The following is a 19584-nucleotide window of genomic DNA, read 5'->3' as shown; positions in this document are numbered from 1 at the left end:
GTCTACTCTTCTGGCTAACCTTTACAGACCATAAAATGGGTGTGTCATGTAGAAGTAGAACAAAAGTCAATAGACTCGATACAATTGGATGGTTGGAAGAAGTGTTTGATACAAATATCTATGTTAAGCGCTTAAGTTTTACCATCCAAAGAAACCCATTAAATCATTTTCAAGTATAACAAACAATTTTTTTGAATATTGACTCACTGCAACACACCATGTGGATATGTGATGGATACTGACCTCCTGCCCTAGTCCTGATATTGATGCTTATGGACTAGTTATAGATGACCATCACCGTTTAAAGGGACCAATCAATGTACCCAAAAGCAAAGTTAGGGGGAAGGGAGTGAGAAAATACAAGGAAAGGAAAGAAGGTGGTGACCCATCAGTGATCACTAAAACAGGCTTACCCTTATCAACCATTACATAACATAAGCCAGAGCTAGAGTAGTTAATTCTTATTATTGTTAACTCATCAAACATATGAGAAGGTGGGATTTGAGAGAGAGAATAAAAGATCCAGTCATGAGCATTCCCTATCTAAGTGGAACTGTGGAACCATCAAGAAGAAAAGAAATGAGTTTCTTCCTCAAGTTATCACCCCATCATGAACAAATTGAAATGGCTTAAAACTAAAGAAATTGGCTTCTCCATTCTCCAATAAAGTAATTGCCGACCCTTTACGTTGGTGGGCGTTGCCCACACGAGTGAAGGTAACGACTTTGACATATGAGAGAGAGAGAGAGAGAGAGAGGGAGGGGGGGGGGTTTGTTTTCTTTTACCTATTTTCTTGTGGTTGGAATAGGAATCAAAGTGGGTGGGGGCCCAGAGTGTGTTGTTCGGTGAGCTTGGGGGCATTGTGTTCTCCTGGATGCTCCTTTGGTAGACCAAGGCTATCCAGGACCACGCCCTCAATGCTCTATAAGAAGGCCTTACCCTTCCATTCCGTTCAACATTACAAGGATAATTCCCACATTCTTTCACTCACAAGTCACACCAAGCAAACCAAGTCATTCCAAGTAGAAAAGAGAGAAAACAGTCTCTCTCCCACATCAATTCAAGAAGATGAAGATGAGCAGTGCCACCATTGGAGGCTCCAAGAGAAGGTTGTCTAGCAGAGGACTCGGAGGAATCCTCAGGGAGCAGAGAGGTAGGCTTTACATAATAAGGAGATGTGTAATCATGCTCCTCTGCTGGCATGATTGAAGCAGGCTCTACATAAGGATGATCTGACTGTCTTTACCAGTCGCCATGAATCAATGTAGGCGGCGCTTCTTTTATTTTTTCCTTTTTTGAGTGTACATAGCAGAAGGCGAATTTTCTCAAGAATTGCAAATTTTTGTATCAGTTTTTCCCTCTTGGGCTTGTTTGTATATGGGAACAAAGTTAATGAGAAGCTAGATTTCTATCTTACAAACCTTTCTTGTTCTTGTTTTTGTTGGTGAATTATCTCAACCACTGCTCAGCTCCGGCCACCAAAACCCTGGCCTCGACACAGGGTTAGAAGTTACTGTTTCTGGTTTCTGTTTTTGTTTGTCAAGCCCATATCTCTATCATGGGTTTGTTTCAAAATCGGCGGTGCTTCTGATCTGTTACACTTCTACGGTGTTTGATATTCCAGCAGGTGTGATGTGTGAAAGGACTACCTGAGAGCTGAGACTAGTCCAGGAGGTTTGATAGTTGTGATGCAACTTGTATTAGTATAGAGTTAACTCATTTCTTTGACAATCTTTCTTCAGTACTTGAGATCCAATTACAAGTGAAAGAATTTCTGAGTTTCTTCAAGGAAGTTTCATCAAGAATATTTCGAGATCAATCTAGGAGTTTGATAAATAAATAGTTAAATGCAACTTGTGTTTTTTAAATTAAAAGTTCTCTCTCCTCTTCCTCCTTTCTTAGCTTCTTTCAGTCTTTCTTTCTACTGGGAACTTCACATTCGATAGATGCCCACATACCTTTAGTTGCTCATTTGATTTGATTCATTTCTTTTTCTGAAGCCTATACCTCTAGCCTATGGTTGATAATCTTAAAATATATCTTTCTTCAGCACTGATTACTGATCTATCTATTACCCATTTCTTTTCTTTTCTTTTCTTTTCTTTTTCCAAGCTTTTCTAAACCATAAACTCAAAAGTTGAGATGCATATAGAGGCAAAACTTCTTTCTTTTTGGTAGGGGGAGGTTACTAAGGAGAGTTTAACACAGAAATTTGAGATTGCTCCAGGTTTAACAAAGAGTTGTAACGCAATCTGTATAAACTCAGAGTAGCCCTTCCTTTCTGGAGTACTGCTTATTTCAGATTCAAATATAATGAAACAACTTTTGGATTCATTCAGAAAAGTTGGGTAAAAATTCATCAAAAACAAAGGAAAGTTGGGTAAAAATTCATCAAAAACAAAGGAAAGTTGGGTAAAGAATTCTGGGCTTAATCCAGGACGTTTGATGAAAATACTACCTGCTTTAAAATGAAGGCAGAGAAATTATTTCAACAATTCGTACAAGGTACAAACAGCCCAACTGTGGATTCAGTGAAATATTGTAATTTTGGTTAGAGTAAAAATCAGTGAGTTAAGGACATCCCCAGGGCCCCCACCTTTTCTTCTTTTGCTGCATCCACAAGAAAAGTTTTTCTTTTGGAGGAGATTTATCAGAGCACCCTTTTTCCCGGTTGGATCTAGTCAATGTGGATACCAATTTTTGTAAAGTCTGAACCGTTCAGTCTTCTCTACTGTTACTTCATTAGCCTACTAAATTATCCCCAAAAAAAATTGAGGTTTAACTTGGTGGCTTGGTTGATTGTATTATAAACTAGTAATCACACTTAAATTGTATCTAATGACAGGCCTGCAGCCAGTCTCCGGTAACGTCGACCACTGCCGGAGTAAGCTATCAAAGTAGTTTCCAATATCATGGTACAACAATGAGATTCATGGGTATACTAAAGTTGGGTATCATCTTTTTGAGCTAGTGGATGAGTCAAGCATGATGATCTCCTTTTATGCTTTCTCTGAAACCAATTAGCTTGATGAATTCATTTTCTTACTAGAGAAAATGGACCACTTGATCAGCCAAAATCATGTAGTCCTGAATATAAAGAAACAAGTGATGAGCAAACAAGAGAAATCCCCCATCTTATATAAGACCAATCTCAAGCTCAGAACTACACCAATTAGTTAAATTCATAAGTGAATCCTGCATCCAATTTAATCCATTCCTTGATCATTTGGTTTGACAATTCTTTTTGACTACATTGAAAAGATGTACTACCATGACTAGTCAGATTAATATCTCTTTGTCCATTTATGATCAGAACTCCATTTTCTGGGGTCCAGTACAATTATGGGTTCCAGCCAACATAGACGTGTGCCACGTGTAAGGACAAAGATGGGTCTAAATCCAACAGTATAGCCTCTTGTTTGGTTTGATCAAAAAGAGAGAAAGAGAAGTGGGAGAGGTAAGAAGAAAGGAGAGAAGAAGTTTGTTTGTTTTTGTGGGTCAGAATCAGACGTGGGCATTGTCTGCACGGGAGATGAATCCCAAAACTTATATTCTGTTGCCTGCCACTCAAGAGCTGCCAACTCGACCCGAGACCCGACAGAGTGCGATGGGTCAAATGGCAGCTTTATCAAGCCCACGTGCAACCCCTAATCCCACACACCCCACCACCTCCATGGCCCCACATCTCTTGCCATAATAGACAACACATCTATGGTTGTGCTCATCGATATCCTCTCCCACCCGCCACTGTGCACTGTAGACCGGACTATCGACAAAAGACAAACTCTGCTTCAACTTTGAACCCTAAAAAGTCTCAGATTCAATAATGGACTCCTAGGTGGAAGAATCCCATCTGTCTTCTTAATCAATTATAGTTCAGTGAGGGCTGAGGATGAGGAATGACTCGAATGACAATGATGGGTTGAAACGGGTCGGGACATAACCCGACTAACCATCACTCAAGTTCATCCGGGGCAACCTGATTCCAATTCTGATCTATAATAGAAGAATTTTTGTCTCAACCAGATTGTGTTCTGGGGCAAACACCTGATGTATGGCACTCCAAAAACCAGGCCAAACCAGCTGGAGAATAAGGTTTCTTTGTCCATTCTCTGGGAGAAACCCAATATTCACCTCTGAAGAGCACAGTGGCCCATGTCTCGTGCCACTCATGGGTCATTCACGAGGAGGGGGTGCCCACCAATTAGGCCCATTGGCTAAAGCACCTCCTGGGACCCAAGTGCCAGCCAAGCCTACCACCACAAAGCAATCATGCTGCTGGCCCATGAACAATAAACACCAATATAGGCCCCCTTTAATTCATTAAGACTTGGCTTGGCCCAAGTGCCCAACCTCCTCTCTGCCTATTTCAACTTACAAATCCTGCCACTAACCAAATTTTCTTAACTTCATTTACTGATTCATCCTCTCTCACAATTATTGAGCCCATCTCTTAATGGGCTCTACATAGTCCACTCCATCTCTCTGACTTCTGTCTCAAAGCTAGGCTTGGCTTAGTCCATGAAGTCAGGGCCATTGTGAATGAACCCTAAAAAGGCTAAGGTACGTACCCCAGTTGAATTAGGCCACTCGACTCAGTACCTCATAGACCCATGACTCTGGGCAAGCAAATGATTGAACCATGCCTTAGTCAGAAGTCAGGACCCCAAAGCCCTCTCGTTCTGCAACTCTTTTCTGAAACTCGTTGTTCCTGTGTGCGTGGCTATTGTCTATGTACCCTTTTGGGTTCTCATTCTGCAAATTATTATGAAACAGATTCTCCATTAGCTAGTTTATACTTTTGGAGAGTTTTTTATTGTAGTTTCAGTCATGAGTTTGAATAATCCACTGATTTTCTACCCGTAGTACTGGGCCAGTCCCCTCCCCCCTCCCCCCTCCCTCACTCTCATCCAGATGGCAAGCAGATCTCTAGTCAATTACCCAATACAATCATCTTTATTTTGTGATATTTTCTTTTTCTTTTGCTCTTTTGCTCTTTTGTGGTTGAACGCCCTTGTAACGTCTAATCAGCTTTGTTGAAATAATAATATAATATATACGGGACGAATTTCATAATGAGATGTGGAGACTTGATTTTAAGATGAATATAAAAAACTTCATTTTGGCATTGATTTCTTATGGTTCAATTATTAAGTAGGGTTGCCAATGAATTCTAAAAGTCCCATACCCCATTTGACATCCAATCCGATTATCCTAGATTTGACCGTTTAAAATTTGTATTTGATTAATAATTGGATAAGATGTAGATCTAATTCCATTCAATCCGATTAAAATCTGAATTTGATTATATTATATTAATATATATACATATATATCAATTAAGGGTCCGTTTGGTCTTCTGGAATAGATAGATGCCTGGAATCGGAATGACGAATTTAATTCGAACTGTTTGTCCTGTCAATAAGTGAACAACTCATGACAAGAAAAAAAAAAACCCGAACCCTAATATTAATAAAATATTATTAAATTAATAATAACAAGCGTGTACATTAATTATTAAAATATAATAATAATAACAATAAAGTATAAATAAAAAATAAACACAATATAATTAAATTAATAAAATAATAATACAATATTAATAAACATTTCATGAAACAATAACAACACATTAATAATTAAATAATAAAATATTGTGAAAGTAGTAATACAATAATCAAATAACGTATAATAAACGTTCTTACCAAAAAAAAAAAATCATTTAAACGAATTCCCTCAAACCAATTGAATGTGAAGGTGAAATGCTAACCCTACAAGAACCACGATGTGGAGCCCAATCTCGTGGCACTAGCATTCCTAGAAAAAAGAGAAACCGTGTATGCATGACTCAGGTTTCCCCAGAGGCACAGATTCAACCTTTTCAAGTTTCAACCCAATTGAATAAGACTCCTCTGACAATATTGATTCAGCCCATTTCATCTCAACTCTAAATTGTCCGGTCCTTTCAGATATGGTCATCATCTCTCTGACTACTCCCTCAGAACTTGGCTTGGTCTTTGGTGAAGTCAGGTACTTGTTTAGTGAACCCCAAAAGTAGCAAAGTTGCACCACACCTTATTGCGCCCTATTAGAACCAAACCAATCAACGACTCAGGAGTCAGGACCCCATTCAATACTGAACTCGTCCATCAAATAATTAAACCAAACCTTATTCAGAACCCTGCTGGAAGTCTGGAATTAGTGTACTAAAATCTTTCTGGTTCTCACTGCTTGCTGAATTACTTTTCAATGTGCTTAGCAGAACCATCAAGTTCTGAGAAGCCCACTCAGACTGTTAGATGAATTAGCCTCCATCTTAAGTTGGACAAAAGCCTAGTCTTTTGAAAATCTGAATAATGTGGTTGAAAAGAAGAATCTGAATCTGAGAACAATCCAAACAAATTGTATTATTGTTGCTCTGAGAAAATTGTATCTTTTCTCTTCCGCATGGAAATTTAGCCAGTTGGTCTTTTGGAGAGTTATCTTTGTAGCTACAGTTTAGCATCTAACATGGACAGAGGTACCATGACCTGTACTTTCTGTAAAGCCTGCACCGGCGAGTTTTCGGCCACGTGGATGGTTTGGTAAGATCAATGATGACAACATCAATTATTGTTACCATGTGGCATGGGGTGTGGACTAGTAGAACTTACTACTTGAAAAGATGGTGATGACAGTGGAGAAAACAAATAATCCATTTTGAATTGTCATCTCAGCTACTATGTGCCAGAGATGCTCAAGGAGAATATTGAATCCTGTTTCCCTTTTCCTTCTCAGAAAACAAACTGATTTACATACAATTATTCAGTACAAATTGGTTGATATACTGCATAAGATGTGGGTGAATTACATAATAACATGTCTGGACTTGATCTCTATTATGGTTTAGGGGATTTGGAATAATGAACCTTACGGCTTTGTTTGCTTGTAGCACAGTTTTATTTGTATTAGTACAAATACATGAGAGGGCACTGTGCAGACAGGAATAATTCAGATTCTGGTCCATCATTGCTTCAGGTCTGCTCTACTTTTTCTTCAGATTTTGTTTTGCTTCATCTGCACTGCAAACAAACAAAATGAGGTAAAAAAAATGAAACAAAACAAAGGTAAATCAGAATTTGAACTCGAATCGTTTGCATTCACATATTTTTGCACCAGGGCAAATGAAATTGCACTAAAAAAGCCAATAGGATTGTTGTCAGATCTGTATTGGACATGGATCTGCCTTTGCCATATAATATACAGACAAAAAGCGGATATTACAGCATGGGTATCCAAATATGAACAAAGATCTCCTACTCACCTTCTCTAACCACGTCCTATACACAGTACACTGCAGCCACACATCTCACAATACAAGATTGTGATGTGTGGGCAGGAAATCCGGATCGATCCAAAGTATAACCCACATTTGAAGTCAGGAATGCATTCGAGCTGGATGTGTCTAAATGATCGACCCAGCCCATTCGATTCCCACATATCAACAACCATAGAATACGGGCCACCATTTTTTAAGTTTGAGCCCACATTTGAAGGCCAATAAACAATATTGGGTATTGATGAGGGCAGATTTGACCCCACGTACAACTAGGCAAGCCCCCAGGCAACAACTTATCAAGTTGGTCCCCCCCGGGCACCGGTCTGGCTGGCCTGGCGTGACCTGGCGCGGCCTGAGCGCGACCCGCGACCTGCGCGCGACCTGGCGCGGCCTGCACGTGACCTGTGCGACCTGGCCGGATCAGCCTGCCACATGCGCCGACCTGGCAACCTGGCCCGGACACAGGCGCCGACCTGGCAATCTAGCCCAGACACAAGCGCCGACCTGACAACCTGACCCGGACACAGGTGCCGACCTGACGACCTCACCCGGACACAGGCGCCGTCCTGGCAACCTGGCCCGGACACCGACCCGCCGACTGACAGGCGCTGGCCTGGCAACCTGGCCCGGACACCGACCCGCCGACTAACACAGGCGCCGACCTGGCAACCTGGCCCGGACACCGACCCGCCGACTGACACAGGCGCCGACCTGGCAACCTGGCCCGAACACCGACCCCTTGACTGACAAGCGCCGACCTGACAACCTGGCCGCCTGGCACAAGCGCCAGCCTGACAACCTCGAGGAATTCATCACCGTACCCCGGTTCTGACGGGATATGACGTCTTACCATTTGAAGGCTTTTCACCCACCTAACCCACGAGGGCACCACTATATAAGGACTCCGACCCCCAAAGCCAGAGGGGGAGAAAAAAGTATGGTAACCCCCGCTCTCTAGCTCTCTCATTTCTCTCCAAACCCTCGGTAATCAGAATGCTAACTTAGGCATCGGAGAGTCCCCGCCGGGAAAATACCCCCGGGTCCTCTGATTCAGTTCCCACAGGTCCCTCAGCTCCCGCCGTCTACAAAGGAGAGAGAATCACCTCACGCGGAGGGTAGTCGGGTTGCGCTGCACCAGGGAGCTCCACCATCCTCTGAGTTGCAGACCGCCTAGGAGCAAGTCAAGTGACGAGTTCGCCACCAGGGAGCATTGCCGGGCAGTTCGCCATCAGGCAGTTCGCCACCAGGTAGTTCGTCGTCAGGCAGTTCGCCGCCAGGCAGTTCGCCACCAGGGAGCACTGCCGGGCAGTTCGCCACCAGGGAGCACTGCCGGGCAGTTCGCCACCAGGCAGTTCGCCCCCAGGCAGTTCGCCACCAGGGAGCACTACCAGGCAGTTCGCCACCAGGCAGTTCGCCATCAGGCAGTTCGCCACCAGGGAGCACCACTAGGCAATTCGCCACCAGGGAGCATAGCCGGGTTCGCCACCAGGTAGCTCGCCACATGGCAGTTCACCACCAGGCAGTTCGCCATCAGGCAGTTCGTCACCAGGCAGTTCGCCACCAGGGAGCACTGTCGAGCAGTTCGCCACCAGGCAGTTCGCCACCAGGGAGCACCACCAGGAAGTTCGCCACCAGGCAGTTCGCCGCTAGGCAGTTCGCAACCAGGGAGCATCACCAGGCAGTTCGTCACCAAGTAGTTCTCCCCCAGGGAGTTCGCCACCAAGTAGCTCATCACCAAGGCACGTCACCACCAGGTCAAACACGAGGTACTTAGCCAAAAAAAATTTATACATCACAAAAAATGGTACGTGACCAAAAACGGTTACATCAGGTATGACTATCAAACTAGGCTACTATCATATGTGATCAGCATCTCAGCCCAGGATCCGCCGGATGCTGGCCCAATTTCTTTGTTTGGACAATATGGCCAGCTTTTACCATCAACATTCACAAAGACAAGTTTGCCACTACTTCATTCCGTACTGACTGTGAAAACATCTAGGAAATCCTACAGAGTCGAAGGGCATTTTGGTCTATTAGCCTAGGAAAGGGACAACCCAAGTGTCCTAATATTTTGTCCATTTACTAAGTGTTTTTTACTTAAATGCCCTGAATTCCGCGCAGTTGAGCATTCCCTGGTTCCAAAATACAAATCATGGATGAAATTTTTGAGTGACTTGGGAATTGCATCCTCATCTAGGCATAATATAATTCCTCTACGAAATTTACATTTGAAAAATAGCATGGGTTTGTGCCATATCATGGTGAGTGTAGTGTCAGAATGGGCATAATTTGACTCTTACCCCATCCATCTTCATCCCAAATTTAGAAGTTCATATTTAGGCATTTGAGTAACTCAGGCCCATGACATTGACCCGTTAACCCGATGACACACAATCGGGGCTAATGGTGCAGCTTGGGGCAGGTCAACTCCACTGGCTCAACCCGGGTTTGGTTCAGGTTGGATTGGGAGTATTCTAAAGGCAGGTTTGACTAAACCTAATTTTGTAATGGGTCAGGTTAGTTTTTTTTTTTTTTTTTTAATACTAGCAGAATGGCCATTGAGATGCATGGGGTATTTGATATTGATGGTGATGTATGATTATACTTTTATATCTCGGGCATAGATGAAAGTTTACATACCATTCAAGTCTTAAGACAATTATATAATACATAAAAAGACTACCCTCACAAAAATGTCAAGATCTAAATTTTATAATATGCATACAATGTTGGTTGAAAATGCATCAAATTGAAACATTAATGCACCAAATCAATCATAAAATTACATTCAACAACGTTATATACAGATATAGTTCATCCCAATGAAACACAAAATTTGTGGAGAATAGGAGATGCCACTCTTAACCGACTTCCTATTTTATAATAACTTGAAACCTATAAAAATAATTACTATTAATGGTTAGAAGTAAACAAAGTTATTATGTTAATTTACACAAGTAACCATTGAATAGCAAAAGTCATTATCTAAGATAACTACTAAATGACTTACATTTAAGCCTAAAAATATTTTATTATTACTTTTTTAGTTAAGAGGAGATAAAGAAATTAGTTGGAAGCAAAATTTATCAACCAACCACTAAATTAACATGTATGCAAACACCTTCTAGGCATGTTGAGAACCTCCGCACAATTCATAATGCGTCACAGTGTTGCATACGACTAAGGGTATGAGTTGTAGGCCCTACTTAACAATCGCACGCATGATAACATACAGTCCTAGTGGCCAAATGCCATTTTAAGACTTGGGCCTAATTGACAAACAGGTCCAAGGCCCATGGAATGAAATTTCTATATTTTCATTTTTCTGTAATTTATGGTTTTTTGTAGTTTTTGTTGTTTTTCATCATTTTTTATGATTTTCTACATTTTTCTAATTTTTTTTGCATATTTCTTTGTTTTTTGTAATTTGGATTATTTTCTTTAGTTTATGTGTTTTTTCATAATTATTTTGTAATTTTTATTTTTTCTTTAATTTATGTTATTTTTCTACATTTCATATTTTTATTTATATAGGTATATTTTTTCTAGAATTTATGTATTATGTGAAAAAATAATGGGTTGGGCAGGTTAGGTTGGGTTATGGTAGGTTTGGGTTGAACCCAAAATGGGTCCTTAGTGAGTTGATGGGTCCGGTGGGTTGGGTTAAAGCTCAACCCAAACCTAAGCACCTAACCCACCCAATTTCTTTTTAGAAAAGACAATTTTTTTTTTGCCAACAACTATCATGCACCCTCATATAGAATCGGGATATGTCAGAATAACCAAAAAACTAAGGGGTAGAATTAGTATAAAAAATCAGGGTCTTTCGACCACACTAACTAAATCATTCTCATTTTTTATATATGGTAGTAGATATAAATTTTTATTTTATTCTACAATTTTTGTTCATTTTTTCTATAATTTATGGCCTTTCTTTCTTTTTTGTAATTTGTGTTTTTTCTTCAATTTTTATGATTTCTATATTTTTCTGTAAATTTTCTATTTGTTTATTTGTTTTTTTTTGTATTTTATATTATTTTCTTCGTTTTATGTGTTTTTTCATAATGATTTTGTAATGACATATATATATATATATATATATATATATATATACAATGGGAAAAAATAGAAAGTTGAGGGTAAAGTTGGAAAGTAAAATCAATGTGTTTTGATCAAACCAATTGCAACATTCTCATTTTTTAGTATGTTATAGAAATTTCTATGATTTTCTATATTTTTTTGTAAAATTTCTATGTATTTCTATGCTTTTTTGTAATATATATTGTTTTCTTCATTTTTATGTTTTTCATTATTATTTTGCAATGACAATATATACAATAGGGAAAAATATAAAGTTGAGGGTGAAGTTGGAAAGTAACATTAGGGTGTTTTGACCAAACCAATTGCAACATTCTCATTTTTTAGTATGGTATAGATATAGAAATTTTTATGATTTTCTATATTTTTTGTAAATTTTTGTCTTTTTTTTGTAATTTATATTGTTTTCTTCATTTTGAGGAGAAATGTGTGTAGGATAAGAGAGACGCCATTTATTCTTCCTCCTTCCTACTGTAAAGTAGGGGGAATGGATAAGATATACATTATGCAAAGAGGGGTTTAAAGGAGAGAACTGGGGTTTTAGAATTTATATCTTCGCTTTATGTGTGAATGATGACATTTGGGCTTTTTGCCTTCTGTCATTCTACTTGTCAATGTGGGGTTATTATTTGCATATCTAACAGTTAGCACCAAGATATAGGTTGATCTTGATTCGTTTATATTCGGATTCGAATCGAACATACGTTCGATTTATATAGAAGAGTCTGGATCTCCTGCCAACAAAATGCATTCCAAACCCCGTATGACCGTACCAAATATTACTCCTATGGTATTACGTTGGGAGGGTGTCAGATTACTGGATTGGCCCGATGATCGTCAAGAAAGAAATACCCTAAAACGAATCACTATAATGAACTTAAGAGCACTTCTTGATCCAATACATCTGATTACATTAATTGGAGACAATTGAAAAAAAAATGGAGAAAGAAAAAAAAAGCTTCATTTAATTATCTAATTGATTGTTCCGTGATGAAAAGAGAGAGGTTGAAAAAATACATTACTCCCTTCAATTCAAATTCGTGGTTTGGGCAAACCATCCGATACTTGACACGTGTTGGCTCTAATCAATGAAGAGGTTCGTCGGGTAGGTGCTTCGGGAGAAGATCAGATAAGGCAAGGAATAGGTTCCATAACACTCTTATAATAATAATAATAATTATTATTATTATTTATTTGCTTTTTCTAATTACAAGTGTTAACCGTTAATTAAATAAATTTGAAAAAAAAACATAACAAAGGGTAAAAATAGAAAGTGAAAATCAAGCTTTAAAATAAACAACATGATAAAGGGTAAAAAGGGAAAGTGAAAATTAGACTTTTTTATGAAACATTGTCACCATCCTCATTTAAATGGTATAGAGATTATCCGATTACAAGTGTTAACGGTTAATTAAATAAAATTGGAAAAATAAAAAACATAATAAAGAGTAAAAAATTGAAAGTGACAATCAAGCTTTAAAATTCAAAAAAAAAACACGATAAAGGGTAAAAATGGAAAGTGAAAATTCAGGCTTTTTGACGAAATGTTGTCACCACCATCATTTTTATAAATGGTATGGATATGGATTTATGAAATTTTAGTGTTCTTAAATGTTTTGATGTATTAGTAAATATACGTGCTTTGCACGTGGCAATTTTAGACGACGACGATGATGATGTGTACAGGTACTTCTATAAAATTTATGTATTTTTTATTTTTTATTATTCAAATATAACATCACGGATTGACCCATTTGACTCGGATAGATAAATTGTTTACCCACCATGTGGATCAAAGAAGGTTTCGTTTTTTGCTCAATTAAAAAAAACACGGGTTTTATATTATTAAAAATATTGGATATAGATGTAATTAATGGAATTTATTGATGAGAAAAAAATGCCTTAAATAGAGGATATAATGAGAGAAAATGAAAGTTAATGTCTTAAATGTAAGATTTAATAAGAGATAATTGAATGAAGTGAATAGTATAGTTCAAACTTCAAATTATACTTTTGCCCTCGTGGTTAAATGGGGAAAGAAAGTTTCACAAGCTAATTCATACTTTTAATAGTAGTGTAGATATGTGTGTGTAAAATTTTCTATAATTTTTCATAACATTTATTTTTTGTTTAGTATGATGAATATACAATATTAGACTTGCACCCAAATGTTTTATACACGTATCTTTTCTCTTTTTTTTGGTGTTTTTATCCTTTAATGGTTTTTAATATTTAATTATGACACGAACGTTAATACATTTGACCCAAAAACTAAACTATTGACTCACCACCGAATAAGAAAACTATTTCGTTTTTGATCAATTTTAAATTTTGTATCTCATGTTCATCGTCAATAAAAGCAATTACTGTTTATCACACACATATCTTTCTTTAATTTTATTAATATAGAATACAAAAAATGTGCCTAATTTTTTTTTACATTTTTATAATTTGCTATATTTATTTGTATTTTAAAAATATATTTATTTGGCAATGATATAATGGATTCATGGGTTGATAGATTTTTTATTTTGATGGTTGAATTTCATAGTCATCACCACTTGGACATAAGAATTAAAGGTTTTGTTTTCTAGTATGTCATGTGTTTTACATTCGTAAAAGCAATGAGCATAAATCTAATTATTGTGATTTATTAGTGAAAAAATAAGTTAAATACATGATTTAATGAGAAGGAGAATAGGAGTTAATACGCTAAATATAAGATTTAATGAAAGGGGATTAAATGAAGTGAAAAATAATAGTTGAAATTACATTTTCAGTCCTCACAATTAGATACAAACTAAATTCATAAATATGGGTATTGTAGTCAACAAATCCATACGTTTATTGGTACTTTTAATTTAATAATAGTTTAGATAAAAATATAGATTAGTGAATACTTATGCAGCTTTAGTTTTAATGATACTTGAGAATGTCATTCCATAAAAGCATCATTTTGATTTTTGTCATGCACTAGTAATTAAGTAAATGCGTTGCACATGGAAAAATTTTCTCTATATTAATTATTTAAATTTTAGATATATCATAGTTAAGGTAGAAATTGAAAATTAACAAAAGTAACAATATGATTAAAAATATAATTAAATGCTTGTAGCAAATAACAATTATTATTATTATTATTATTGTTGTTGTTGTTGTTGTTGTTGTTATTAAATTTTGTATTACATTTTTATCATAAATAGAAAATAACTTTTATTTTAACAATTATGTTATTTAATATGATGAATATATAATATGAGAAATGTTCTCAAATGTTTTCAACAAAATTCTACATTTTCATTTTTGGTGTTTTATCATTTTTTAAATATTTATTACTCAATTATGGCATCATGAGTTTATTTGAAAAGTTGGATCATTGACCCACCATCTAGATAAGAAAAATTGTTTTACTTTGGGATTAGTTTTAAATTAGAGAAAAATGTAGCCCGAGCCAGTTTTACATTTAAAATTGGGCTATAAGTTGGTCCATAAAGCACAAAACTCTGACACCCGGCTCTACATTTCAAATTATAAAAACCCTCACCATGTCACCGGAGGCTTATGTGGTTGTAGCCAATATGAGACTCTTAATCCATATTAGACACAACAAAAAGCTTATATTGAAACTGCCATTTAATGTTGGGTGACTGGAAAAATAAAAAATAAAAAGGTTTTTAGTCTCTCTCTCTCTCTCTCTCTCTCTCTTAATTTCCCTCACACTCTCTCACACCCAGAGTCATCTTTATGTGCTCAACAACTATGTGATTTGAAAATAAATAAAAATGGTTTTTGGTTTCTATATTTATGTTATCTATATCAATTTCTCTCATTCTCTTTCTCCGTCAATCTCTCTTTCTTCTTTAATTTATATCGTTCCCCCTCAGTTTATCTCCCTCTCCCTCTCTCATTATTTTTTCTATTTTTCTTACACACTTATATGGTATTAATCAGATTGTATAAAAGAACATGAGAGCAACTTGGAATGGTTTAAAAATCATTACACCAATTTGATAAAACTTCACAAAAAACTCTTGGGTATGAAATTTACACCAACTGGAGAATGATAGAGATTGAAGGAGAAGGAGATATAGATTGAGAGGGAGAATGAGGGAGAATAAAATGAAATATTGAGGGAGAACGATATAAAGAGAAAGAGAGAGATGTTCTGATTTGGTTACAGACCAAATTTGAAAGAGTGAGAGAGATAGAGGGAGTGGAAGATTGAGAAATAACTATGAGAGTGATATAGAAGGGTGGGAGATCAAGAGAGAGATGGAGTTAGAGATAAACTATAAACATATTTTCGGTATAGGTTTTTTGTTGTGTCTAACATGGACTAAAAGTCCCTTGTTGGCAACAACAACATAAGCCTTCGATGACATGGTGGGCGATTTTTTATAATTAGATTTGTAGAACCGCTTGTCAGAGTTTTGTTGGTTTATGGACCAACATACAACATAATTTTAAATGTACAACCAACTTTGACTATAAATTTCCCTTTAAATTATATATTTTATTTACATTATATAAAATATTTTTTACTTATCGCACTTAATGTTTGTGTGCCTATGGTACCATTTGACTCAATACACTAACCCACCATTTAAAAATAAAATTAGTTTGATTTCTAGGTTGACATTAAATTTTATATTACATTTTCATCATTGATAAAATTATTTCTTATGTATAAAACTTATTTTTCTTCAATATAATGAATGCATAATATTAGAGATGTACCCAATATTTTATTTTTTATAAATATATGTTTATATATTTAACATTAGATATGTGCCAAAAATTTCTTTATATATATGTATATATATATAATTTTTGTGATTCTTTGTATTTTTTTATTATTTTACTATGACATCTTTTCATTTCTAGTTAGATTTTAAATTTATCATTCCATTTTCATTATTAATAAAAATACTTATTTCCATTCATAATTATTTATTTTAATCGTTTATTATTTAATTATATCATTATTTATTAATCCATTTGACCCCAAATGGAAGAATTGCTTGCCCACCACCGAAATGGAAGAAAATGGTTTTGTTTTGGTTTTAAATTTGTATTCCATTTCCATCATTAATAAAAACATTTCTTATTTATCATACTTATTATTGTTCAATATGTATGTTAAAAATGTTCTATTTTTTTATTTCTATATTTTCATTTTATTATTTAATCGTGTCAACATGGATTGACCCATTTTACCCAAAATGATTTAATTTTTTACCATCACCTAGATGAGCACACTATTTTTGTTAGGTAGACTTTAAAAGTATAAGCTTTTATGTTATTGGAATTATTAATTTATTAAGTATGGATTTAATTATAAAACTCAATGATGATAAGAAACAAAAATGACTTAAATATATGATTCAATGAACATGAATGAAAGTTAATAACCTAAATGTTTTTTGATTTAATGAGAGAGGATTGAATTCATTGAATATCTTAAAATTACATCTTTTAAACTCATTTAATATCAATAACCAATTACCTTATTTTCCATCATTTTTTTATCAATAAATTTAAATATAAAGGGATAAATTTTGTCCTTAGAAAATTTCAGATATATTCTTGAGACCATTGGTGCTTTGTAAAGCAGTATAGATGTATTGGGCTCATCTAACCTTTTGGGCTAGGCCCATTCAAATTTTGACAAAGCCAAGCCCAAATCTGGCCCATGAATAGGTCTAATCCAGCCTACTTACGAAAGTTGTATCACCCAGTTAAATCAGGGTAACATTTTAAGGTGATGTTATGGTGTTATGCTTGTTGAGTTGAGGGTTCGGTCAAGTTCAGCTTAAGATACCCTTTGTCTTGGGTTCATTTGGTATCATAGTTTATGGTACTCTTTCTACAATTGTAGCTCAAGACCAACCCTCTATTGATGCATATTATTGTGTAATATTTTTCTTTTATCTATCTACTACTATGTAAAGTGAATACCTAAATTGGGGTTCATGTAGATCATAAAAGTTAAAACCAAACACAATGCATTGTAAATAGTTATTACTTATTTGCACATGCACATATAGCATGTGTTCTTACATACACTGTTCAAAAAATAAAATACCCCCCAAAAAAAATCAAGACTTGAGATATAGTGGATAAAGTGGAATACTCCTCCATTCAACTATATAAAGATTCAAGATAAATTTTGAAGCCCTAGATAATGTCCAAGAATCCTATAGTATAGGATGCATAGCAAGGGACTTTATGGTAACATAATAGAGATTGTAGCCAAATAAATAGGTTTGGCATCAATAGTTATCGTTGAGTCACAGGCAATAAAGTAAGAAGAATAAAAAAGTTATGGGGGGAACTAAGGGCTGTTTGGATCGAGGGAGAAACAGAGATAATGATAAATTGCCTAAATGATCAAAGAACCCTTCCTCATAGAACAAAGAATTAATGTAATTGGAGCGAGACTGCAATAAGATGATTCAGGATAGTGGTTTGGTTGTGAAATATAACCACACCCGAGTGGGCAACAAACTAGCAAGGACTAGTGAAATAAACAAATGCCATAGTTCTAACTATTCATTAAGGAAACAATTTTTCCTTTGGAGCTTGTGTGTATCATTGTCTTTTAATATAGGGAAGGGAGAGCTCCCTCCTCCTTTGCTCCCTTCTCCTCTGTAAAAAAAAAAAAAAAAAAAAAAAAAAAAAACATAAATAAATATCTAGAAATTATTGTTTATACTCCACTTCTTTAAAATGCTTCAAAATACAAAAAAAAAAAATCATGACGACGATTAATACTAAAACTCACCCAATGGTTTCTATATTATTAAAACACCCCTATGGTTGCAATTATCAGTTACATGACAGAAATACAAACAGTTCCTGACAAATGGTCAATTAGATAAAAGAGTTGCAAATATCTTACCAATATGCATATGATAGGGTAAGTACATATATTACTAAATATGTGATACATAGTATAGGGGAAAGATCAGTTGCAAATATCTTACCATGCATATGATAAGGTAGGCACATATATTACTAAATATGTGATACATAGTATAGGGGGTGTCCAAATTAAGCAGATCTCTTATCTTTTCCATGCACTATTAGGGTGTGTTTGATTTGGAAATAAGGGAAGAAAAAAAATAGGGATTCTCCATACCAAGTTTCCCATGCATTAAAGTCAGTACGTGCAATATTACAAATCAAAAAGTGGGGGAAAGAGGGGGTTAACTTTGGCTGTTGGGGCCCAACAGCATAGATTGTTGACACAGTTTCTAGGTTGGGCAGGTTATGAGCAGTTCACACCTATTCACGCCTATGCCTTGGTTTGTAGTTAAAATAAATTAAGATGTAATTACTAATTTACCCATTCTCATGGCAACGTGGCATTTCCATAAATTCTCTCAACAACATAGGTTGTTGGCCCCAACAGCTAAAGTTTTTCTAGTCGGTGGAGAGACATATAGTAGAGATATAAGTAGGGAAAAACTTCATCCAATAAATTTTTAATAACATTTATAACTTATCCATGGAACAATACATACAAATGACAGTCAAATATCATCATTATTATTACCATAAGAAGGTAGTAATTCTCTTATAATTTCTATTTTTTTGTTGGATATAAAACCACCCATCACTCTTGCTAATTATTGTATACTGAACGAGGGCAAATAAGATATTTCAGAATGTATTTTTTATAACATAATATAATATAACAAAATCTTGTCAAATTTCACCATTGAATTATAACTGGTTACACCTGGAAAAACCTTGCATCTATTTTCTCCCCTCAAAATTTTGACTTTCCTGGCATTTACGTCGAAACAAAACCAGATGTACCAAAAAGCAAAGGAATTAATAACCGAAATATTTCTTTCTGAAATTTTCAAACATATGTATAATTGTAGGTAAATTTAAGTTGAAAAGCCCATGGATTGGCTTAGATTTAGGCTGCACTTGGCATTCCTTATATTTTAACTATTTATCTCCTTTTTACAATTAAAATGCCCTTAAGAATACTGAGTTTTTAACAGCAAAAAAAAAACAAAAAAAAAAACAAATAAGCCCCTTAAAATAAGGAATGCTAGATGCAACTTTTGTAAAAAAAATGTAGGGCCTATTTAGGAGCACCTCTATCTTTGTTGAGTAGCCCAACCTTAAATGTATTTTGTGTATTATAT

General features: G+C 35.8%; 1 protein-coding gene across 1 annotated transcript; it reads left to right on the top strand.

The window, feature by feature from the left end:
• Positions 1-908: 908 nt before the first annotated feature.
• On the top strand, positions 909-1422 carry LOC104603042 (small polypeptide DEVIL 4-like). The gene has a single exon (XM_010266959.3). The coding sequence runs from the start codon at positions 1069-1071 to the stop codon at positions 1207-1209; it is 141 nt and encodes a 46-aa protein (XP_010265261.1). The 5' UTR covers positions 909-1068; the 3' UTR covers positions 1210-1422.
• The last annotated feature ends 18162 nt before the right edge of the window (positions 1423-19584 follow it).

The sequence above is a fragment of the Nelumbo nucifera genome, chromosome 4 (assembly GCF_055504915.1).
Source record: "Nelumbo nucifera cultivar China Antique chromosome 4, China Antique-T2T, whole genome shotgun sequence".
Classification (NCBI taxonomy): domain Eukaryota; kingdom Viridiplantae; phylum Streptophyta; class Magnoliopsida; order Proteales; family Nelumbonaceae; genus Nelumbo; species Nelumbo nucifera.
The sequence above is the reverse complement of the archived record's forward strand: the minus strand, read 5'-3'. Positions and strand labels throughout refer to the sequence as shown.

Bases quoted from the DNA above. Each gene is read 5' to 3' on its own strand.
- LOC104603042 (XM_010266959.3), top strand. From the start codon at position 1,069: ATGAAGATGAGCAGTGCCACCATTGGAGGCTCCAAGAGAAGGTTGTCT.